This window comes from Pyrgilauda ruficollis, unplaced genomic scaffold, assembly GCF_017590135.1.
Source record: "Pyrgilauda ruficollis isolate IOZ18807 unplaced genomic scaffold, ASM1759013v1 scaffold5, whole genome shotgun sequence".
Classification (NCBI taxonomy): domain Eukaryota; kingdom Metazoa; phylum Chordata; class Aves; order Passeriformes; family Passeridae; genus Pyrgilauda; species Pyrgilauda ruficollis.
The window spans coordinates 5,665,176-5,691,387 of record NW_024526599.1 but is presented as its reverse complement, the minus strand read 5'-3'; the positions used below and the strand labels follow the sequence as shown (position 1 = coordinate 5,691,387).

General features: G+C 39.0%; 1 protein-coding gene across 3 annotated transcripts in view; it reads right to left on the bottom strand.

Annotated features, from left to right (window-relative positions):
* Positions 1-22,461, bottom strand: part of GUCY1B1 (guanylate cyclase 1 soluble subunit beta 1) — a 42,349-nt gene extending 19,888 nt beyond the window's left edge. The window contains exons 1-5 of one of the 3 annotated variants that reach the window (XM_041479871.1): positions 22,379-22,461; positions 22,031-22,104; positions 6,251-6,351; positions 5,133-5,251; positions 665-862 (exon numbers count right to left, since the gene is read on the bottom strand). In XM_041479871.1, coding sequence (XP_041335805.1) covers positions 665-862; positions 5,133-5,251; positions 6,251-6,351; positions 22,031-22,104; positions 22,379-22,381 — 495 coding nt within the window. In that variant the 5' untranslated portion in view covers positions 22,382-22,461. Of the gene's footprint in view, positions 1-664; positions 863-5,132; positions 5,252-6,250; positions 6,352-22,030; positions 22,295-22,378 lie in introns of those variants that run through there. The other 2 variants (XM_041479872.1, XM_041479870.1) reach the window with 2 other exon arrangements.
* Positions 22,462-26,212: the final 3,751 nt, after the last annotated feature.

Sequence of the window (26,212 nt, the reverse complement as noted above, 5' to 3'; positions counted from 1 at the left end):
CTTTGCCATTTCACAAGCGACTGAGCAATCATGTCATTACATAAACTCTGTCACTGAGGAACATTCTTGTTCACATTCATTCATTCACTGAGGAACTTCTGGGGCTCTAGGTGCCAATCACACTTCCATGCAATGACAGCAAGAAACCCACAAACAGATCTTATTTCTGAGATGAACCTGGCATGCTGGCTGGGAGGAAAACAGCTCTTGCTGCCCAGGCCTCATCAATGCACATCAGCCACACAGTCTGCACAGAGATGAAGAATACAGGACAAAGAGGAAATGCCTGTGTTTTCAGAGAACACAGTAGACAGTAAGAGATATATGTCAAACATAAAATAAAGGGGGGAAAAAGCACCCCAAATGAGCCAGTATAAATTTCTTTACATGTGCTCTTTACAATCCTTTTCTGAATAAAGGGATATTGTTTTGTACTGTTCCTAGTCAGGTCTGCTGCCAATTAGAGCTGACCTTCTCAGCACATGGCTGTGTCCTTCAAGCAACACAAATGATCATGGCTCTTCCTGAGAGCCAGTACTGATGCCACTTCTTCACAGAAGACAGCAACAGTGAAAATTACTGTTTGCCATCACTTCACTTTTGATTTTCTTGGTTTTTTTCTATTGACATAAATTTTCAATGAGTATATTGCTTCAGACATTACCTTCATGTCTATTTCTGTACCATGGATCTGTTGAGCTACTGTTTTGATGATGCCAATGACAATATCCTGCAGACCTTCTCTTTCTGAATAGTAATGCAGAATGAGTCCCTTTCCCTTCTCTGCATCAGTGCATCTGAAGGAAGGGGCTCGCATACCCGGGTAAATAGTAGCGAGGTGGTCGTGCAAAGCATCCAGGTTCTGGAAGAAGAAATTAAAAACATGATTATAAGGCATTCACTTACAATTTATGAAGAAAGTAAGCACATATTTTGTCTAATCTGAACATCCCCTTTCTCTTACTGCTCATACTTCTACACACTTGCCTTATTCTCTGTAGAACTGCCATCACAGCAGGTTGTTCAGGTAGCCTGAAATGTTCTATCTACCATGGCAACATTTGAACAATGAATGGCATACAAATAAGGACTATTATAAATTACTCCAGATAGTAAGAAGTCGTGCTTCATTATGCTGTATTTTGAAACACTCAGATGATTAAAGACCTTCTGTGTGCTTCTCAGTCTGGTACCACAGCCAGTTTCATTCCTTCCAATTACAGTCTCTATAATCTCCTCTTCAAATATTAATTCAGGAGCCAAATACAAATAAGAATGTCTGAATAAACATAAATCTTTGTCCTTACTATCAGTGAAAAAGCCTAGTTCTGACAACATAAAGTTTACAGGGCCTGACAAAGTTCTAATTTTTAAAGATTTAAATGCTTGAAAGACCAAACTCAAATATATCTTTTCTTTTGACAATAACTGAAAAAACCCACAAAATAAACAGAAGTAGCACAGCTGCTATAATAATTTATCAGAAAAAGTTGTTCAAGAAAGGGAAGAGATCTTTTCTAACTTTAAATTTTAACCAGACAAATTGTGATCTGGACAGGTAAGCTAAATTATAAACTGACAGGCTTAAAGAGAACAGTGAGATCAAAATCACACTTAAAGCAAAACAGTAGATTCAACTTTGATTGTGAAGCAATTATCAAGGATCCAAGTTGCTATTTACTGCAAATTTAACATAGAAGGAGAAACCTAGTTTGCAGGATAGAGTTGCAAGCCACAATTTTTTATTTATGCTGTAAAATTCATATAACGCCTTACATCTTAAGTCCAGAACATTACTGCATGTTTTAAATGTTGTTCTCTCACTGCCCTGCAAGTGACTGCTACCACCAGGCTTTGCATATTGTTTACTGCCAACATAGGAAGTGAAGTGAAAATATTTTCAGTGTGCTGTCTGGGAAAATCTCCACCTTTCATGAGCATCTGTCGATCATCAGATTTGTGCACACATATTGAACTTGATTTCATGTGAGCTGTGAAGTGCTTGAACAGCTGCCTTTTCTCTTGGAGACCTCCAGACAAAATGACACTTAGCAATGAATTCTGTGGGATGCACTTAGCCTGGAATTTCCTCCTTCAGTTTTTCAGCTTGTTTCCAATTCATGTTTTTGTTGCTATATCAACATCTCCAAATTAGAACATGAAGAGGCAACAATCTGGGTGTCAATTCATTCCAGCTGTTAGTGGGCATTGACAAAAAAACTGTAATGCTAGAAGGCAAATTCTGTAAGAACTTTGCAGGGTTCAAGACAATGAAATTGGAGGAGACTGCTTTGAAAGAGTGTGGATGAGAAAAGAGCAAGAGAGATGACTGCCTCAGAAAGATTGCCCCACCATCTCCTTCAATGGATGCAGAACTGCAGTTTCAGTAGATATGCCTCAGAAACAGCTGGGATATATTGACCTTTTGGAGAAAAACTCTCAGGGAGATACATGGGAAAAGATGATCATCTTTCAGTCACACAGTCACCAGCTGAAGAATTTCAAACAGGGAACAGCCAATGTCAAGGACAGCATTTTTGTAAAATGGTTGTCTAAGTATTAACATTTAAGTCTGGCACAATGGTGACTACCAACTGGTGGTAGCCCCATTCTGCAAAACCACTTTGGCACCGTTCCACTCCTTTATGGCCAACTCTGTCAAAACAGTGTCACAGGTGAAGTCCATGTGAAATGTCCTTCAGCTTTTACTCTCTAATCTTCCAGAGTGGGGGACTTACAGCTCACTGTATTCAAAACCTCACTCTGACACACAGTCAAGGAGTAGACATGTTTTTTTCCAGATCATGGCGCTGAAATCACTCCTAGGCCTAGACATTGTCATTGTTACTCCTACTCCTATTTCTTTGTTGTGTTCGATCCATTCCAAATTGATATTGCAGATTCTGAAAGAACGAGTGTTTTTTTTCTTGTATGTTCACCTGCTGTGAGCCAGAGGTGAGGTCAGGTACAGTTTGTCATAGGCTAAGCTCTCTCCCTGAATTCTTGGCTCCTAGACTGCTCAGATGTATGCCAGAGCTTGTGCTGGGACCAAAGAATTATTCCAGAGCTATGAGGAACAGTGATCAGCTCCATGGAGAAACACAAGAGAATCTCCTTGAAATAACAAGCAGTCTTAAAGTCTGTCCTTAAATGGGGCTGATCCTGGTCTGTCTAAAAGTGAGAGTTGTGGTTGGCACATGAAATACAAACATATGTACCACAAACATTGCTATGTGGTACACAGCACCTGGAGACATCTAAAAGAGGAGTTAATCCCCTGAATTTTAATGCACTGCAAGTATGAAAGTCTAAATAGCAATGTAAACAATTCCTTAAATGAGAGAACTAACCACTTTGATTTTCATTCAATAGAAAGCTACTAAACTGAACATAAAAGCACACTTTGGGTTTCTTAGGAGGTACCTCTTTTCACATTCCTTCTCTTTGGTACAGTGTCTTTCAACATGATTTGCAAATTTTCCACACTTGAGTTTTTCACGTAAAGTATAAATATTTGATTTAGTTGCCCTTTTTATTTTCCTCTTTCATGAAGCTTGAAGTACGTGTGTTTCAACTATGAATAAACTAAATTTTCTTGAGATGTCAAAGGAAATGGAATATAAATGTGAGATTTATTTTTATATATTTTAAAAAGCTGCAGTTCTCAAATATTTTGGATATATCCTGTACTCAGTATACATCTCAAGAAGCACCTTTTGGAACTCTGTTATGTTAAGAATCTGAGAGAAGTTTGGGACATTAAACCCAATCTGCACCTATTTTTGTAACAGGTATATAAAGTAGTCTCCTGACCTAACATGACTGCTGCAAGATGCAAAACTAATAAATAACAGGTAATGTTGATTTTCCATTGCAATAAAAAGCTTAAAAGTACTCTTCTGGCACAGCTACTAATATGTTAGTCCTGTTAACATTTAGAGAAGTATATAATAGCCAATGTCATCTGTTAACACTGAAATTCAAACAAAGCAACTTAAAATACTGCCCTTAGAAGAATATAAATGTAAGCTGTTTCACTTTTATAATGTTTTGTCTGTATAACAAACATGTCCAGTCCTTCCACCAGCACATGTGGTAAGGAAGGAAAAGAGAAGTATATTATATGGAAAAGTGCATGAGGGAAAGCAAATAGAAACTGTATTTCTGGCCCATACATGAGTAACCAAAGTCACTCCTGTATAAAACCAAAGTATCTGAAGGCTTGCTTTGAGAGCAGGCTGTGAATGAAGCTATGAAATATAAAGGGTGGCACATCACATAGTGGTTTACAGATTGCTCATGATACGCACAAGTGGGAACATCCACATACCCTGTTCTGCCCAGCAACTACAGTTTGTGGGATTTGTACAAGAAGTCTGGGTTGACTGTATCTAGGATGCTCTGGAATGATGCAGGTTTTGGGACAGCAAGACACCCAAGTAAATACTCAACTAATCTAGCAAATTATGATTCTGCTTTTTCCCTTAATGCTGGAGAAATTTTAAGGGTACAGATGACAAGGGGCTGCTATATATTCAGAGACAATTAAAAGTTTTCATAGTCAGATTTTGGGCACTCTCCAGTTCAATTCTTTTAACCTCATTACAGTACACAGTTCTCTCCAAGAGTGATGTAGATCACAAATCTTAAATACAAAGTGCTTACAGAAGTGAGCAATTTTCAGGTGACAAAAAAGGACATTTTTCTACACCTAGAAATAACACTCTAGAGAAGACCCCACATTTCTTCCATGCTATTAAAGAATCATTTTCATTTTGTTTGTGCTTACAGTGCAGTATCATGCTGTTCTGCAGTATCCCACCCTCAGCTCATGGATGAAGGGTAACATCTTAAGAGATAAGCTGTTATGATCCCTACCTCTGTACATAACTATTAGAAATATCCAATATCTATAATTAGTCAGAGATAATAGAAGAAATATCATAAAACCTGAAGATCACATTTTCTGTTATGATAAATAAGGTAAGTCCACTTAACACAGACCACCCCTGCAATCTGTTGCATATGAATACTCCTGTTCCAAATTTCTCTTTGGAATCTAAAATTAAATTTCTGTTGACTAGGCCACAATTCTGTCTGATATCTGGAACAATTTTGCACAAAATTCTTACCTGCAAAAACTCTCTGACATTTGAGCCCAAGACACGTAGAATTGTATCATAACCAGATTCTTGACAAAACACAAAAAACATCTTCCCAAACATTTGAAGAATTTCCCCAGCATTTAAATCTAGTTAAAACAGGAAAATATGATTCAGTCCAAACACTGTATTTCATGCACTTACTTATTTCCTTACTCTTGTACTCATAAACAAGAAAGATAGTACCTAAACACTACCCAGATCCAGTAGGTCAAGAACAAAGCAAGATTCAGGGCTCATATGGCAAATAGAGAGTATCCAATACAGGAATTTCATTAAGATTTACCAATTACTACTATTATTTCACCACATTGTGCATTTCACACATGTATAGCATTCAGATTTTGATACAGAAAAATGAATCACTTCTTGAAAATAGAGGAACTTGGTTGTTAGTAGTGCTCGCCTCAGCAGAGTTAATTCCAATTTACAATAGCATGAAACCACATCAGCTGCTCCAATTCAACATTACTACAGTCATCAGTCTTACAGATTTTTGGCTAATTACTGATGCAGAACAATTTCATACCGCACTTGGGTCTGCAGATAAAATAATGCTGATGGGCATAATTCTACCTTTTAAATTCCAGACCAGAGCTGCAATGATTGAAAATGAATGCAACCCAAATCAATGGCTGATATGCAATTAAATGAAATGTGTCCATGCCACAAGCATTTCTGTGACTCAGCACTGTTCTTCAGCAGAGATCACGGATTCATTCATTCATTCATTTATTCATTCACTGCTCTTGCAGCAGTGGTTAAAACTTGCAGTTGCAGCAGGATGTTGTTACTTCACGACTGCTTGTTGCACTGCCCATGTTGTGTGGATGAGGTATACTTCTTCAGTTTAAGATGGAATACTTTGGAAATAATAAAAATCATTTCAAGCAATAAAAGAAGTAATTTTTTCTTAGAGAAATAAAGGCAATTCTCTCTCCTAAGATTTAAAAAAATTCTCTAACCAATACTCCGTTTTCACTTCCTCCGTACTAAATCCTGTTCCTCTCTGCTGCACAGATCTGGGGGGCAGGAGGACATTACCTTTTTTGTGATGAATGGGTAAAGAAGATATCTGCATTACTTACTAAGGACCTTGCTTGCAGCTGCAACGAGGTCATAGGTTTTGGAATCATCGTAAATTATTCTGACCAGAAACTGTCCCTCTTCATCCAGCTGAGCCTCCTTCCTAAAAAGAAAATAGAATAAAATCTTTTTGCTTGAGGAAAAAGCACCATATGGATAAAAGTCTTTTAAAACAAATAAGTTTGTATAGTTATTTAAGACAAAAAATTAGAAATAAATTCGTTCCATATCCCAGTCATTAGTGTACAATACAAATATTTCAGACCACAAGTGTTCTGAAAATAATAATTAGCTACAAGAAAACAAACATGATTTTTCAGCACAGAGGCTCAAAAATAAGTTGCTATGCTAATAAAGACACAATTTGCATTTTAAAATAAAAGACTATCCAATAATGCAGCCCACGATGGGCTCTTTAAACACTTTTTGTTTTTTCATTCCATCACATTTTAATTACACTTTATTTACAAAAGGCATGGGATGTTTCTAACAACCATTTGCACATATGTCCAAAGAGGAATTTAAAATACAGATGCAGGTACCAAATCAAATATCTTTTTTCAGAACTGTGCACATGCCAAGCAGATAGGAAGAAAAAGGATGCTAGGATTTTGCAAGGCCTTGTTCTCACATCGCACATTGATTCTCATGTGGAAAGTGTCACCACTTAGCTAAAGCACAATAAAAATATACAGTTCTTCACTAAAGGAAACAACTCTACCCCAGGTTTAAGACAAGATATATATGTCCTGTGCACACTTACACTAAGTAAAAACCAAAACAAAATGACTGCTTTGTTTTTCGGGTCCTTTACTGTTCTCTTCAACTTGAACATCAAGTCAGCAGCTTGTCCAAAAGGCAGCACAAATCTGTAGGCTCTTTTTTTTTTCACTGAGGAAAACAAGCTGATCCCCCAGACAATGAAGGAACTGTCGTGCCTTCCAAGCTTTGCATTTGGCACAGGTGAGTTACTAGGGAGGACCCACAAGTGCCTTCCTGCCTGTTTTACCCTGTCTGCACAGCACAGCAGGCAGGAGTGCGCAGCACCGGTGAGTCCCAGCTCTTGGGAGGGGACAGGGAGCACCCCATGGGCAGGCAGAGCCCAGGACACTGAAGAGGCAGCTGCCCATGGGGTTGGTCCTGCTGTGCACAGAGCATGCCAATGGACATAGCCCTGTCTCTGCCCAGTTTCATGTAAAGCAGTAGTCTGTATTTGCTCTTATTTGCCTTGCAAATTTTCCTTCAGCAAATGAGGAGATGTGCAGAGGGGCCTGCTGTGTTCTCTGATGAAGCCGTGCCCTGTTTGTTGAAGTCCTCATCTGGAAAATGAGCACAGCCTCCTTTCTCAGTATGTTTTTGAAAATAGGTGCTCACCTCCTGTGGTGTTGCCTACTATGACTCTCTATAGAGACAGTGTGCTTTGCAGAAATAACGATGAAAGAGGAGACATTTGTAAGTACTCATGCTTTAATTGATGTACTTAGAATATATTTTGCCTCAGCAAAGCTAATATGATTATGGCATCATTAGTATATTTGCAGGTGGAGGGTCACAGCTACCTCATTAAAAAGAAATTATACCCTTTCATCTAAATGTATCTCCATGCTGCAGTTCATTTCAGGAAGTCAAAAGAAAGGCCAAGAGACAGGAAAGCCTTGAAGTGAATTACTGAATCACATCTTGCATCACACCAAACAAAAAAAAAAATAGGTATACGATGTGGTTCTTCAGAAAAACACCCTTAGATTTAGAAAAAAACTATTAAAAAGGCAGATTATGAGGTAGATTCTTAAATTCTATGGACAAGGGATGCAAATCAAGACATTACTCAACTTGGTAGTAGTATAATTATTTTTCTAATGTACAAATTAAAGAGGACAGTGAGTAAACAATTATTTACTAGTACCTTGGTAATGAAGTGCTTTTAACAGAGTATGACTGGTAAATTGAGTAAATACAAAGAAATGCTCTTTGAGATATGGCTCAAGCCTACAGAGCCAATATTTCTAACTTCTGAATTTTTCTTGGATACCAGAAGAATAATAAAGATCTACAAAAAGAAAAATTCTAAATCTGTTATGTAAAACCCTGCATCCCCTTTTACATCAAACACTTTCCATTATCATAACATAATCCCCCATAAATTAAAACCAAATTATTTGACTGTAACTCAGGTTTTAATTTCCTAAAGTGGTGTCATTGATTTTAAAAGTTAATTAATACAAAATAATAATGCCTGCAGAACAATTCAAGCATTTACAGATGTAGTAGAATTATTCATTCATGGAACAGAAACATTTCCTGAGGTACTCAAAGGGGAGAGGTGTGAGAATTAAGTACTCTCATTGATCTTAAAACTGCTGGATGGCAAATGGTACTGCTGGGAAGAACTGCTTCCCATCTCATATGGCAGTATTTTATTGACCTAAGTGAAATTACTTGTCATGTAACCCTCCAGTTTGTAATCATCAGTCTTTGGTAATCTGTTCACTTAATGGACATCTGGAACCCATTATTTTCTTTTTCCTCTTCATCTTCCTTTTATCTTGCTCCTCACATTCTTCCCACTGTCCAAAAATTACACAACACTGTTTTTATATTTCAAAAATATATTATTTATTAATTCTGGAAGTATTGTAACTGTTACTTGACATAAACATCTTTACACTCACTCTAAGAATGAGGAATTGAACACAAGCACTGCAATTTTCCTAAAGAAATGTGACAAGGCTATAAGGGAGGTGTGACTAAATATGCCTCATAACTCCACCTAAAAGAAACATCACTCTCTATCCAATGACATGAAAAATATTGTAATAACCTTAATTAAGCAGAGTCTTAAGCAGGAGGAGAGGTGGGAAATGATGTCTTGAAACATAAGAGATCAGTCAGGGACAAGAAGGTAAAGTTTACATCTCCTAAGAAAAGAACTGAAATGAATATGAGGAAAGAAAACCATCTTGATTCTTTGGTTCTCATAACATGGTATGTAACAACAAGCCAGTTACAGTTTCGAGGGATGTTTGCAAAGGGTGAACAAACTTTCCCACATCTCAAATACATGCTGTGCTTTCTTTTAGTCTCTCTGATCTGAGCCAAACCACAAAGGATAATACACACATCTGGAAAAGCAATGAACATCCTCAAAAATACTGCATACTTACACAGTCCAGTAGACACAGCTTTTCTGTGAGAATTTCCCCTATGAAAAACTGACCCAGTTTGAAGATGTTGGTATCTCTTTTCAAGACTTCTTGCATTTCTTTCCAACTACATTGGCTGGAACTTTTCCTGTTTACTTCTCTATGCCAAGCCATGCTTCTTTTTTTCTTATTTTATTTGTCTTTAATTTACTTTGTCAAAGTTTTTCTTCAATATCTGCAATTTCTCTGAGCTACCACTTTTTAAAATCACCACTGGTTATTTCAGTTATTTCATCCTATTCCACTTAATTATTTTAACTGGTTTTTTTTCTAGTTTACTCTAGATGCTTTGGATCACTCAGCAGCCATCTTCTCTGTAGCCTTATTGATATATTTCCCATTAAAAATATTTTTAAGTTGAGCAAAATTTTCTAGAAAATTTGTCAAAGTAAATATTTACTCCTGCAGGGGATTACACTTCTCAGTTAAAATCATGCAGGCAAAAATGTCTTTGCTTGTTCTACAAATATGGCAAATACCACAACAATGGCTAATCTAAGCCTGTTTCAAAAGATAAACTGCTTTTTTAAGATGCATGCTTGAAAATTATTAAATTTCAGAACTTTCTTCTTCCTTTCCAAGTCCATTCCTTCATACTTCTGAGATCTGTTGTGCTGGTGCATTCCAGCAATTTAGATAGGTATTGAGCTGAAATAAAATTCAGTTAGATAGCTGTTTTTCTCTATTATTTTTCTGCTTGATGAATTTTCCTATCTGCTCCATCACCAGTTCACAGAAGTTGCTCTGCATACAGACAACATGCAGGCAGAGTGATTGTGGACAGGCTTCCAAAGCCCTTCTGCTTCCCTCAGTAATCTAACAGCAGAGAGAGCTTCCAAATTCTTTCTCTCTCAAATACTACTCTTCAGACTATATGTGATGGGAAAATCTGCTGCGAGCTTATCCAAAATGGCCACTGCAAAATGAAAGCAATCCCATTTTTTCAGAGGCATTGGTCCTTCAGCAAGTCTACAAAAGAGCAAGGCCTCTAAAGAACTTGTCTGAGAGAGCATCACAGCTATCAGCACCATGACTGACCTCCAGCAGCCCAGGAAACAGGGCAGTGTCATTCAGGTGAATACCTAAAACTGTTTCCCCATGGCTGCAGTTTTCCCACCTAATTACCTGACCCTATCTGATTTCTCAAAGCTGCCTGCACTTACACTGAGAACGTGGTTTTATAACAAGGGTGATAGGAAGAAATGTATGATAGTGTCATAATTAGAATTAATGTTAAGAGTGAGGCTGCTTTGTCAGAGCTGCTGTGGTTAGCTGTCCATCATCTGTAATTCCTTACATTTGTATTTGGCTGACCACGTTTTAAAGAAAACTTCATAATCCACAGCTTTAAAAAAAAAAACTGTGGCATTTCCCTTGAAATGTTTTGCTGGAATCTTAAGTTACAGTTTTTGACCAGATAAAATAGGAGGAGGAAATTAGCATAGTTTTAATGTTTTCTGCAGACTGTGGTGTTTGATCACAGAGACATTAACAGCAATAACATGTTGGTAGCTTTCTTAAGAACTTGACTGGAAATGAGCCAAAAGCAACAAACTCTGGCAAATTCCCAAGCCCTGCTTATTTCTTTAGTGAAGAAGCAGTATTACAGTAGCAAACTTCTAACTTTTATATGGCTGTTCTTTCAAAATAAGTTTCAAGTCAAATCGAACAGAATTTACAATTAATGTCTCATTTATATTTATAGTGACAAAATAAGTGTGGGTTTTGCTCCCCTATAAATTTATGTTCAAAATGTTAAAACACCCCTGGATTTTAATGCTCTTCCCAAACTAATTCCTGCCACATGAGATGTGATATTTCATGGTTCAAAACTTACATCCTATGACATGCCTGCCCTAACTTCTACAGTCTGGCAGCCCTTTTTATTTACTCTAGACTAATTCTGAATGATTACACAGAGCTATTTCAATTGTGGGAAACAAAGATTCCAGCACAGACTTTTCTAAAATGCTTTTGTTTTCCTCCAGAATGTTTCTATTATCCAGGTTAATGTGAGGCAGTTTACTTGGGCAAGAGAAGAACTTAAACCATTGCACCATGGAAAATAACAGCTATACAAAGGATATTTTTCACATAAAGATTTGGCCTTGAAATCACTGGAAAAATTCCTATTGAATAGATCAAAGCAGGATCAAGTCTTAAAGCAGCCTTTCCTCTATCAGTCATGCTAACACCCCCAAAACTGCTGTTGATTTAGCAGCACAGGACAGCATTACAGGTGATACATCTGTGTACAATGGTCCCTTTGAAAATCTTTCCCATTGTGCAACTAGTTTAGTATTTGTAAACACACTACTAATGTTCAAAGGTGATGTTAATAATTCACAGAAATGGCTGAAATGCTATGTGTGGACAAGCATTCTGAGAAAAACTATTCTTAAAATCAGAACAGATCCTGCACTTCAGATTTTTGAACCATAGGATGCACACATTTTTATTTCTCATAGAGGTTTGATGTAGAAAGAATTTCTTTTGCCATTTTTGGAGATTTTACAGACAACACAGCTGGACAAGACACCACATCAAGCTGGTCTTACTTATATACAGCCTATTCTGCACAAGGTGAGTTTTAATGTAGTCTTGCAGTCAGACTGTAGTACTTAAAGTGAATTTGCATAAATCCTACTCAAGAAGATTGCTGCTGACAAATCTTTTTTTTTCCTGTAAAGTTGTGCTTGCTATCCTGCCTCTGTAGCCAGTCAAAAAGCTGGAATCTTAAGAAATTCTTACAGAAGAAGAACCTTTCCCATTTGCATGCAGCAAATATTGACAAAGAATATGATAGAAGACTGCATGGAACAATTACTTTGCATCCTGAAGATGCACTGGCTTCTCTGTGATATAACATTATTACTTAGAAGCTGCTGGTGTCACTTCAAGAGATCATCCAGGGTCCTAGAAGCACAACTGGATCTCTTCCTACCAAAACTCAGCCCAAAGTGTGCACACTGGGTGTGTCACCTTGTCACCAAAAACAGCAGCTAGTTCCAAGACCACCTCCAGGACTTCTTCCATGATATGTATTGTTTCTGTTGGGACTTTTGCCACCATTGTGCTTCAGTATTCTTGGTGTACCAAGGATGGAAAAGTGCTTGTTAAATTGAAGAGATCAGTCAAAACAATCTTAATGACAAAATAACTCTACTGCACTTAGAAACACAGCATGGCTCTGATCGCACTGATAGGAGCAAGTCAAGATTAATTCCGTTCCAAGAGTAGCACTCTTAAAGAGGATTACATGGGTCAGACCAAAAGATGGTATCTGTGAACTCCGAATCATTGCCTTTGCATCTCATTTACATGAAAATGGCGAACTCACTGCTCATATTACTTCACAGACAGTTGTTTTTTTCAAAATGTTTCCTGTCTTTTTTTCATGTATTTCACAAAGACGCTTTACTAAAAGTTATTAAAAAAATATTGAGCCAGTATTCCGAAAAGGAAAATAAGAAAATAGGCTTGTACATGTTTTGGATGGTCCAAGGATATTTTAAAATACCCAGCTGGGAAGAACATAAATTATATTAAGTTACAAGATTAAATAAAAATGGGAATCTGTCCAGGAAAATGATGTTCTGGGTAAAATAAATAGGTGTATTTATAGACTTCACAGTTCTGTGCTATTTCCCAGTTTTACAGGCTGGATACGGGAGTGTTTAATGTAGGTTTTCAAAACAAGATAATACTAGAAGACACAGTTAACAAAAGTACAAGTTCCTTACTGCTCCTACAAACACTAAAAATATTATTAAAAATATACAGCTAGTATTATTTTGCTTCTTTTTACGTAAGTGGAATAAAAAGAGTGGTATTTACAAAATACTCTTTCGTGCACTTTATTAACAGGAGTGAACAATGTGTTTCTAACACCGGTTATCCTGGCACATTTAAAAGCTCTTAATTCTGGGAAAACTGCAAAGTACCTGAGAGATACTGCAAGAACACTCACACCAAGTTTCATAACATGCCAGTATTTCCTTTTAGCCAACCCTTACCCAGAGGAATTAAATAATTTGGCATCCACTCAGTTTAACTCCTGACCTTCAAGCAGATCCTTCCGCTGTGAGGAACTGAAATAGCAGGAATTACAGTGCTCTGACCCTATGAAGCTTGTAAATATTAACCTCCCTACCCATGAAGAATCATTTAGTCAGCACCACTTAAAAAAAAATTTAAAAATATTGATTAGAACTTTGGAATAGTATGAAATAAGGACTTTAAAACAGAAAGAAAACTTTCTGGACAAAATCTCAGTAATGTTAAAAGGGGTATGGATTAAAAAGAAATCATCCATTTCACCACTAATGGCTTTCCAAAGTGTCTTTTTCATGTCTATTTGTAGGCAATCTGTATTTTTTTTCAAAATTGCTGAGATTGGTCAAACAGAACATTGCCTTCAGCACTGGGTAATACATGGTACTGAAAGTGGCAGCCAAACCTCCATTTTCTTGCTTTTTAACAGATCACTGATCTATTTACAACTGAGAACACCATGATCCAAAATAAGAATGGATTCACAATCTAAACTCTAGTGAAATCCTCAGTTTTTTCACCAGTGTTCATTGTGACAAGACAGTTAAAATAATTAACACAGTATGTCTGCAACACCTTTGAGCATGAAAGAATCAGTAAGCTCAAGTAAACTGTAAAGCAATAATTCTTTACAATAATTAGTTGTGGGCTGGGAAAGGAAAATACTGAGCAAACTCCCAGCAGTTTAACAAGGAAGGAAAGAGGATTCACAGGGACTGACTGCCACCACTGCAGCACACGGGTATGTATGTGTGTCTACGTGGTGAACTCCATAGCTCACCTGTTCACCAGCCAGAATTCTACAGTTCCTGGGGGGAGAAGTACAGAAGAAAGGAACAGGAAAGCCAGCATTTTGATAGGAGAAATCCCAAAGGCTTTAATAGGATAAATAAAAAGGCTTTAATAGGATAAAATACAATTTTAGAAGTCTGAGACACACCAAAACCTACACTTAGAAATTCACAAGGAGGTTGGCATCCAGGTTCTCCTCAACCCCGTAACAAGAAATACCAAAGAGAACTGGAAGGCTTTTCACTCGCTTCCACTACAGATGATTATTAACTGAAGTGCCTCACCTCACAATTTGTACACATATTTGATTCTTATTTCCTGTTTAGTTTGCATTTTTATTGCCCAGGCCATATGGTGATTATGTAGACATAATATGCACATACACATAGGCATGCACATCAACATTTATTTGCATATGTACCTACATACACAAATAGATTTTCTCCAAAAACTTTACATTCTAAGCTGATGATTATCCAACTTCCCTCCTACCAGCAGTGATGCTGTTATCGCTGCAGACAGGCTGTTACAGACTACAGCACTGTTTTACGTGCTTTCTAAAGGGCTGCCCTATATATAGAACTGAAAACTTGAAAAACACTTTCCAGAACAATTACAAAGAAATATCTCTCATAAAGAGCCATAAATGTCTGCGTTTTTGGTTTGGTTTTTTTTTGGGATTTTTGTTGTTGTTGTTGTTGTTGTTGTTTTTTGTTTGGTGGTTGTTTTTTTTTTTTTTTTTTTGTTTGGTTTTGTTTTGTTTTTTTTTTTTGTAGTTTAGTAAAAGCAGGAAAGATGGACTTGGGTCCACTCAGCAACATTAGAGCAGTTTGCTCCAAGCAACATTTCCCTGTCTGCCTCCCAGCCTGTATGACACAACATCCCAGCCACACCCATGAGCCCTCAAAACCTGTTCTTTTCCTCCAGGTTTCCAGCTCCCTCAGTACTGAAGCCAGATCCTACTCCACTAATGCACAACTATTTCGTGTTTTATTTTATCCCATTCCTCAATATATAACCTCAGGCTTGATTTACAGCAGTTTTCAAATCCATTTCTGTAGAGAGAATTATTCCTTTCTAATAAGTTTTCCTGTGGAATTGATCTCCACTAATGGCATGCAGAAGCATTAATTAGGTCTCCAACAATCTCATGAGGCCAATTATACCATTTCCATTTAAAATAGGCAGGAACACCACAGATCAAAAAGGTTTCATTCATTTAGGGTGCCCAGTATGTGACCAGCGGTTCTGGTTTTTTAAGATACTAAGCACTTTTTATGCTCAAAACACAACTTTCATGGACTTTACAGCCTACCAGCATCAGACCTACAAAGTATCTAAATTCTAAATCTAATCTTAAGAGCTTACTATTGCAACTTATAAGTCTTTCACTAGAGCTGTTGTGCATACTTTCCTAGGTTTATGAAAAGGCAAACTACACTATAGTAGGAGCTATTACTACATCTAAACACTGTGCTAAGCAATAGCAGTAGGCCAAAATCTTGATTCTCACAGGATTTGCCAAGAAATATAAGTTGTGTTTTGCTCTATTAATAAAAAGAAAAAAAAAAAAACATCTCTGACAAAGTGACATTTTCAACCCAGCATACAGACATAGAAAGCCAAGATAGGACCTTCATTCTGCAGATAAAGAAGTTTCTTATTATTTGCTTTGTTTAAATAGCATAAAAATAGACAATTTTTGCTGTGAGAAATTCCCAAGAAACAATGCAATCTAAGTCCATCTCCTGCAGAAAAAAATTAGAAAATATTTTCTCAAAGGCATTTAATATTTATTTTATATTATTTATTTATATAACTTACTATTTTAGAATAGTAAATTCTAGGTATATATATATTACAAATATATATATATATATATCACAAATATAATTAATCAGAACAGCACATCCTGTCAATGAGTTCCTAATTATCTAAATGTTAGGGAAATCAGCAGAGCACCATTTTTAGATAGGTAAATGAATAAAAGCATCTACCTGTCCTGACTTAAGCAGGCAACATACAACACTACTAATAAACCTAACTGCTCGGAATGCCTTTGAAAATTTACCCCATAATATGTACTCTTAAATCACCTACATTTCACTGCTTAAGCCACACCAAGTCACTACAGTCTGACATCATGTTAACCTTCACCAACAGGATGTAGAAGTTTCTGTCTGTTTAGTTCAGTTTTCATTTTCAGTCCCTGCAGTTTCTTTCACGTCCCCAAATGGTACAGTCTTCTCCCACTTCACCTGAACCCAGTTTCAAACTGAGCAGAGCTTTCCACTTTCCTTTTCCACATTGCACCAGGCCAGTTTCTCAATCCTCAATTTCACATTTTAACCATAACAGGAGATTTACAGAAAAAAAAAAAAAAAAAGCTCTTAAGAGTCTGGAGCCTTGGTAGGTGATAATCTGTGAAACTTAGGGAATGAAAGTTTCCTTCCTCCTAGGACAAGCAATTGAAGTTTCCTTCCTCCTAGCTCTTCCATAGCGTGCACTTCCAGACCACTGGGTCCCTGTAGAGTCTGTGCTGGCCAGAAGGCTCCCCACACCTGGAGTCTTGGCATTTAAAAGTGTGGACAGCACATGCCATCCTAACCCCTCCAAAGGATAAAACAGGGCAAAGGCAGGAGGAGATGCCTTCATTCTACATTAAGCACTGAGCACCAGGGATATAAGGCTATTACTTGATTAATATATCCCCATGCTAAGGTCCAAACAGCAAAGGGGCAAAAAAAATGCCTATTTTTCTACTGTCCAAGTTTGAACACTCGTCCAGCATCAAATAAAAAGTGTTTTCACCTCTATGTAGCTGATTTTAGCAAATACAGAGTTTCAACTTCCTCTCTAGTTTTTCCATGCTACATGTTTTTGTGGGGACTCCCACCATAAAAACAGAGGGAGATGAATACTGTGGCTGACTGGCTGTGCCATTTCATTTCCCAAATCCAGACATTTCATTTACCTGTGTGAGAAAAATACTAATTAACTATATGGGCTTGTGATGAAGCATTTTAATGCATTTATTAGATTTTTGAGTTCTCATTCATTTTCTTGGCAGTATGTTTGAAAGTGTCACAGTTTGAGCATCTAACCTGGCCTCAGTTCAGATTTAGGAGCCCGTGGGAAAATCCTGTATTCATTTAATCAAACACAGAGGAACAGTGTTGGGAAACACAGGAAAAAGACTCTGTACATATTCCCTGCTGACAACATTGCTCTAGCTCCCACATATTGACCTGGAGCTGTTTCAAGAAGACATCCTTGTCAAAGCTTGTTACACAATTAAACCCTTAGAACTGCTGAATGGAGTGATCAGAATTTCACATACACTGGCTGTTCAGCTGAGCCACAGGTGATACCTGTTGCAGAAGAGCTCAGATTTTATGGTAGAGGCCTCTTTTAAAAATGTACTATCACACACCATAAAAATATGCCCACCATAGAAACATACTAGGGATACAATTTCTTAAGCCCTGGAAATTTTTATTTATTTTGACAATATGAGTAATGTCTCTGTGTTGTTTTGGACAGGTACACGGACAGTAATTCCATGTGCACTACTTACAGTCACGTGCACACGCTACCATATCACCCAGCAGTACAAATTTGGCCTTAAACAGACACGAGCACAGAACTGCACGGATGTGGGAATGGCCAGGCCCGACAACTTTGAGTTTATGTTGGCTGCAGAGGGCTTGAAGATATCTAATGCCAAAGGAATCTTGAGAACCACCCCTGAGAACCAGCCATTGCAACTGGGGCCACACAGCCTAAACCAGCCTCTGGATGCAACGAGTACAAAATAAAGGATGCAGAAGAGGTTTTCTCTTAAGTATGGAAGGAACAAGTGAAAAGTGTTCTCTCAGCAACAGTGAGCTTAACAGGTCTATGTTAACTGTTTCTGCACTGGTAACTCTTTGCAGAGCTAGTGAAGTGCTGATCAAAGGAGTCTGTCTCCATTGTACTGCAGGTCCTAAGTCTCCATTCCAAGGATGCAATAGGGAATGACAATGAGCAGTGCACGTGCAGCTTTTGCCAGTAAGCAAAAGAAAGGACTATGGTCAATCATCATCGCCTTCCACCAAGAAAAATCTGCTACTGCAGAATTCAGCAACTACAGAAGGACTTTCCTCTCACTCCCTATTGCTCATCCAGCTTTGCTAAATCCTTTTAATGATTTTAGGGCTTGTTTCATCATAAAAATCCTGTTTATTAGTTCAAATTCTCACTCTGCAAGTGGCAGTCAGAGAAAATCTTAAGGAGAAGCAAATTTTTGAGACTTTGCTGTTGAGAAAATGAGCAAAGCCTTCATAAATCAAGATTAACTTTCATTACTTATGGGCCAGACTTTCTTAGACTTATTTTAAATTCAACTGATTTGGGATCCAGAATGCTGGTTCAGAAATAGAAGGCTTTGAACCATTTTGTGTGTCAAGCATTTTAATTCTAGTTCTTCAGGAAAGCCAAGCCCTATATCAAAGTACATACTGTCATTTTTCCATTAACTTAGTGCCTGATTATATGATGTGTAAAAGAGTCTGTTGTTCTGTTATTCTTTTTTTTAACGTGGGTGAAAATAACCTGGAGGCTAACTTTCCCAAGAATTCCACTCTGGGCCATTAAAAAACAGCGTGAGTCTTCTTCTGATAGATCATAGTTTTACAATAATGCTGAAAAATTAAAAAAACAGCAGGCACAGAGACTTGAAATCATCACGCTAACTCAGGTAACAGTAAGTGATGGCACTGAAACCACTCTAGTAAGAGCATCAAAATCAACTATTTGGGCACCCAAATTCTCAATGTAAGAACTCCATTCAACAGTACTTTTGACTGAACAAGCTACAAAACAGTTTACATGTTTCATATGAAGAATAACCTTTCAATTAGCATTTAACTTTTTAAAATGCACTTTATTTGAAGAATGTCCATATTTCATTACTTCAGTTTATTTAGTTCCATGTTTTCTTTCCCCTTCTATCAACACTAAGTACAAATTCACCTGCTGGCATTTGAGAATCACTCAGCAATCATAACCCACCACTCCGCAATGCTGATTCATATCTTCTGTGGTGACTTCAGAGAGAACAAAATAGCAGTATGTGATCAGCTCAACATTAAAAAAAAACAAAATCAAAAACGTTTAGATATGAAATTTTCTGCTGAACTACCCAGAGGCCTCTCTATTTCATAAAAATGCTGAAGTTCTATTGCAAATTCAACCTTACTAACAGTGAAAAGTTCCTCATGGGTTTTTTTGAAACAGCCAAGGACTGTTGACTTCAATAATTATTTCTCCCGTCATCTGTGATTCAACTGATTCAATTCAGCATGCCACAACACTGTTCTGTACTTCCTTGCTGTTTCCTAAACAATTAACAGTTCTAACAAAAAAAAACCTTTGTAAGAAGTTTGTATCTGCTTATAAAAGATAAAACATTCAAGTTTTTCTTCAACATCACTTGGCTCCCAGTTGACACTATGATTCCCTACATCAGCACCACTACAATGTGTTCCAGTGAGGGTTGTTTTACTGCTTTCTGAACTCTAGGATAGACAACTGAGAAATCCTGCTGAATAAAGACCCCATGGTGACCGATTCCACATAAGGAGCTATGGCAGCTGTTGCAAACACATTGGCTCCTTCTTGGAGATCCCATTCCAGTCTTCTGCTGGGTGGTGTCATGCTGGTTTCCTTCCAGAGAGCCATCTTCTTGTGAGCTAACAGCAGAGCCTGCCTGCTGGGCCGCTACAAGACATAAATGTTTCTCATTTGAAAAGCAGAAACAGGAGGTACTAGCTTCCTGTATTTTCACAGCTGACCTTAGAAAAGAATTTTGTATATTTCTATTAAATTTCTCCAAAATGTTATATGAGTAGTATTCCTCATGGGCTTTAGTTATCTACAGTATTCTATTAGGTGTTTCCAAAACCTAAAGAGACAGGATGCATCAGGAATTATGGCTGTGTTCTGCCAGTCTGCAGCATGGTCTTACCCTAGAAGATGAAACTCTGTACCTTCTCTGATGGATTGATCTTAAATACAAATACATATTCAGTGAGTAATCTGGACAAGAAGTGGTCCATGATACTTAAAGGCATCTTGGTAAGGGATGCCATGGCAAGAAAGAGTGAACATCATATTTATACATTATTTTATTTATTTATTTTAATTTTCATGGGAAATTATGCATGTGTCACTATTTTATCGCCTCTTAATTAACATATGTCATTAAAGAAATCAAAACAGGAATTCAAAATAGATCACTGTGTTTAGAAATGTTCAGTATGTAAGGAAAATAAATGCCTCACTTATAGCACAAAACTCTGTGGCGTACACTATAAGTTCATCTGTGGTATGCACAGAACTGTATTTGCAAACAGTAATTTACAGAGTACCTGTCAGGGATCAACAGAACAATGAATGCCTGCTGAACCACAACTGTGGACTCACCTTTGGTCATTTTAAAGACTCAGCCAGACAAAAGTCATAGCTGAGCCCTGATCCAGTGTCAGTAGCAATCCAGGCTGGAACAGAATCTGGACTAGATGACCTCCAGAAGACCCTTACAGAGAACATTTCTATGATTCTCTGATTTCATGGTACTGTGCAAGGTTACCACATTCTTAACAAATGATTTTATGAAAAAAATAGGTCATGGTAAAAAAAACCTCACAATCAAAACTGGCCTTTTGAATTATATTAAGACAACAGCAATATATTATAAAATCAACATCAACACTAGCATGTTAAAATATGCTAGTGGCATACAGAAGAGGCATACAGAGCATGCAGCTGAAAGAGGATCACTTTCTCCAAGATGGATAATCGACTTCTGCCTTATCAAGAGATCATATTAAACCATTTATTCTGACCACATGTTGCCTAAAGCCTGATGAAGTAAGCCTACAACTCTGTAAGCTTTCATGTCCTTTTAAAAATTTTTGTTGTAGTTTTGCCCAGTGATTCATACTACTATTTTTAAGTAGTTTGCCCACTCATTTAAAACTTTTAGTGCAATCTCACAACTGATCAAAGGCTTAAAGTGAAGGCAGTCAGCTCCTCAGAAAAACATTATACCACCAGAAAAGCAATGGTTGGGCACAAGAAACCAGGTTCAAGAAATGAAGCCAAAACCCATTCTTCTACTTACATTCTTATAGTCATTTCTCTTTAATAATCAGTGACTGTTTTGATTTCGAGCTGAGGACATAACCAAAATCTGACACTATTTTTAGACAGTGTTTATTCAATAAACACTGTATCTCAGTTCCTTCAGGGATGCCAAGGGATGCAACTGTTGCACGGTTCACCTGCTGGCTTGATGCAAGGACATTACTCCCGCCACACTCTCCCTGTAACCGAGGGAACCGCAGGGATCCATGCCATCCCCGCTGCGGCTCCCGGACACCGGGAAAGATGGAACGAGGCGGCTCTCGGAGGCATTCAGGGAGGCCGCGAGCGGGACGAGGAGCGGCCGGAGCCTCTGCTCTTGTCACGGCCGGGAGCCGTGCCGGGTGCCTGTGCCGGCCCGCAGAGCCGCGGTGCCGCTGCCAGCCCCTGCCGGCCCGCAGAGCCGCCCGGCACGGACACACGGAGCTCTGGTAGCGGTACCCGGCCGGGCCCGGCCCTGCGCGGCCCCGCGGACAGGCGCGCACGCAGAGACGCATCCACAGACAGACACACGGACGGACGCGCACACACCCGCGCACACACACTTACTTGATGTCCTCCCAGACGGCCGGGCCGTAGTTGCGGATGACGAGCAGCTCCAGGGCGTGATTGACGAAGCCGTACTGCGGGGCAGGACGATGCGGTGGCACGGTCAGGCCCCGGGCGGCAGGGGAGCCCCTTCCCCCGCCCCGCAGCATCCCACCCCACCCTTCCCATCACCCCGCCGGGAAGCGACCCCACCGAAACATCACCCATCTCCCCCCGAAACAAAAGGCTGGGGCCCGGCTTCCCGCTTCCCTAGGGGATTCAGCCCCTTCCCTCCCCCCGCGGGCCCGGTGCCGGGCAGAGCGGGCGCGCCCCGGCCGCGGGCAGGGCGGGCGGCCCGGCGGAGCTCACCATGGTGCCGCCGCCGCCGCCGCCAGCAGAGGATGGGCCCGGCTGCCTCACCACCTCCCCCGGCCGCCGCCGCCCCGAGTGGCACCCGCCGGCAGCCAATGGCGAGCGCGACCGCTGCCCGAGGGGCCAATGGCGGGCGCGGCCGCCGCGCTCTCGTCCAATCAGGGGCGGAGGCGGGGCTGCGGGGAGCCGAGGCCGCGCGGGGGCCGCGGCCGGCGCCGCCCGGGGCTGGGGGGCGGCTGCTGCCCGTGCCCGGCCCGGAGCCGGGGCTCGTCCCTGCTCGCTCCCGTGCTGCACGCAGTGCTTGGGTGGGAACCTGTAGGGCAGTTCCCTGTGCAGCGGTTGCTTTCACGAGAATGCTTCAGCTGTTTCTTGTACCGATGCAAGCGCTTAGTTTTTAGGAAGAAAAATGTCCCCAAAAAAGGGAAGAATCTGAGCGATAAAATTATCCCAGACATTTCTGCTCCTGTGCATTCATTTCTCAAAGACCAGTGAAGTTAAAAGCATAATACTGAGTGCTTTCAGTAATTGGGTTTTTGTGTGTTTTTGAGTCCTTCCAGGTGTCAGTGTGAATAAACAGTGCTGTATCATTAACCTCCTGAACATGGATTCTTAGACAGTCCTCTAGGTAAGATATGACCCTTGCAACAGGAGGTTTTGAGCAGAGACAATATGCCAAGGCCAGTTTGGAAATAACACACGCTACCATATGTTATCATATACAAGGAATAAAAAAAGATAATATAGCTTAAAGCTTTTTGTACAATCAAAAGACCTGGCCCCAGTGTGTGAAATAAAAAAATCTAAGGAGACCACTAACTTTTTAAAAGTTGTTTAAGAAGAATCAAAATATGTTAAAAATATAATTAGTTTATCTAGGAGGACAAGGGGATGAGTACCTAGTGGATTACCAGTGTAGTAGCTCTTGGGCAGATACCTTGCTGCACTAGTCAGACCAGATGGATTCTAAATGTAGGTAAAATTACAGAAGTTCAGACCTTAGTAAAATAGTGCAGAATAGGTTTAACATTTGAACTGTTCACACAGTTCTTGAAAAAAAAATATGAAGCATTGATGTTGGATATTCTATGTAAATAAGTTTTAAAATGGTGACATGTAAAATCTTTTGAAATTTCACCTACTGCCTGGTGAACTTTTAAATCTGTTTTAAGAGCTTGTAAAAATTCTAGTAAGTGTGGACACAAATGGATGGGCATTAGAAATTTGGCAAAGTCATCTCAGTAGACATTCCTAGAACAGCAGAAGCAAACTCTAGTTTTAGGTCATGTAAGCATAGTCATCAATTCTACTTAACACAGCCCTAATCTACTGGGAAAACCAATTTTAGGTTTTTTAAAAGAATGACCAAGAACAAAAGCTTCAGTATAATCAGTTAAAATCATACAAGTAATATGCTAATTTTGAAGGGAGAAAGAAAATTAACCAAACTATTCCAAACTACTGGCTGAATATCTCTGTGTAGAAAACCAAACAAAAAGTGAAGAGATGCAAATCTCTAAAAATCTCTTCATTTTCCAGGAAACTGGCGACAGAGATAATGTAATAAATCACACTGCTGGAACCCGACCAAGGGCTGTGCTTTGCTGCAGCTAAAGAGGGGTTGTCACCAATTAACTATGATTTGAACACGTCAGGTCACTATCTGCTTTTTCGTTTTTGGTAGGAAGTAAATTTTGGGAAAATGGGAAAACTGATCCTACCATACAAATGTTGTAGTTACATCTTTGTGTGCCTACTGCTGGTAATGAAAAGACAACACCTGGGACTTTTGGCCTCCAGTGTGGTTAGTCTTCTCCCTCAAGCATTTATAAAAGTTTTGAGGATACAAATGCCAAGGAATTCCTGGCAGAACGTCCCAGGCAGGAAACAAGTTGACTGTATGGAGAATAGGTGTAAAAAACCATTCTGATTCTTCACAGGGGTCAAGGGAATCCACTTTGTATATGGGGTAAGCCGTCATGGCCATGAAGTATTAGAGAGATTATATGAAAATATTTTTGGTTATGGTTTTCAGAAGGTGGATTATCTGCTGATTTTGTGTACCTGAGTGACACTTTTTTTTAAAAGTGCTGACATCTACAAGGGTCAAAATTGCCTTAGATAAATATGAAATTGCCTTTCTTCTGATTTGGTTCAGGCTTGGTAGGTTGCATTTGCAGACTGTTCTTGTGACTAACCCATTATAATACAAATGGAAGTTCTAGCCAAGGTTAGATTTGTAAAATGTGAAGTGAAAATGGCAAGGTCAGAGTAAAAGCAGGCAGTGATTGATTTTGTTTTCTAAAACAGGGGTCTCCTTTTGAAAGTTTGGAAGATGCTGAAATAAAGAATTCACCCAAATGATTTGCTGAGAAGGACATGCCTCCATTCCGGATACCTGCTCAGTCAAGACTGTCTGGAAGTCTTAGGCAAGAAGATTTGCTTTCATCTGAAGGAGAAGCTTGAAGTCAATAAGATAAATGTCAAACTAAGCTGTTAATACTGAGCTGTGTTTCCAAGGCCAAACCAGTCAGTACCAGGACTGTTGTGCCACATGCATTATGCACATCACACAAACATTTGGACTGTATCTGAGGCACTTCCACAAAGCCTTCAGCTTATTCCACTGTAGCACACAATCATATTCCCATTTGGTGACCCTCATGCACTAGGTACATGTTATACAGGTTTTAACAAGTTTCTTCCTGATTTGAGATGCTGACTTCATCTGGCAATTCTTGGTAAGATTCATGAAAGTAAGAAGTAGCACAGGATCCTTTTATGCTCTGTGAAAGCGCAGCTGCTGAGACAGTAACTTCAGGAAAACTGCTAGCTGGCCAAAAACATCTGCATTCAGCTCAATATGGTTTGTGTTAATGCACAAGCACAATAAAATAAAGGAAGCATTTTAATAAGTTGCATTTTTTTACTTGGACTTTGCTTTTACAGTTTATTTGGTTACTGAAGTCCTGAATAAAAAGACTGCCTTATATGGTATTGCTGGATCCCGCTTCCTGGAGATGGAGTTACTTTACTGACATGTATTATAGGTATTTTCTGGTTGTGGACTGAGACCTGACATTTGGAATTGTCATAACAATACTTCTCAGGTTCAGAAACACCCGTGTAAGTTCACTTCAGCAAGATTCATTATTTCTACTGTACCACTATACAGTGTTCTCCTATACCATTATGTTAATTTTTCAGTCCTGGTATTGACAAGCTATGATTTGCCAGCCCTAAATGTTCCCATGCAGTTCTGTAATGCACTAACATGTGTACATTTGAGAAACAGAGAGCTTCATTGCATCCTCCTGTTAGAGGAATGTAATCTTAGCCATGCAGAGTGAACTAATAATATGTTCAAATTTTCCCCAACGTCATCTGCAATCAGTGGAAAGACTTCTGCTCGTTTTCACGTGCTTGTAGTTCAAAGCCCCTGGGAATGCCTTTGTCCTTGATACTTCTTTGGCTGGTTTTGTTTGGACTGAAAAATCAGAAGAGTGGAAATGTTTCTATGCTTGAATCCAGCTCTTTTCACATCCTTGGGATGCTTCTGCATGTATTCTCTTGGTTATTTCCCAATAATTACTATGTGCTGCTGTGTGTGCAGGATATGCATTTGCTGTAGTGGCACAAAAATTTGCAATTTTGTACTGCTAAAAAAATAGAAGGAATTTTAGCCCAGATCTTCAAAGGCCATTTTATAACAAGGCTGCAAAGCAATGTGCTCATTTACATTTATATTAGGAAACCACTGGCTTGACTTTGCTTTCAGCATCAAAAGTCTGCCGAAGCAGATGAGACACACAACTTTATAAGGTTGTTTACTTC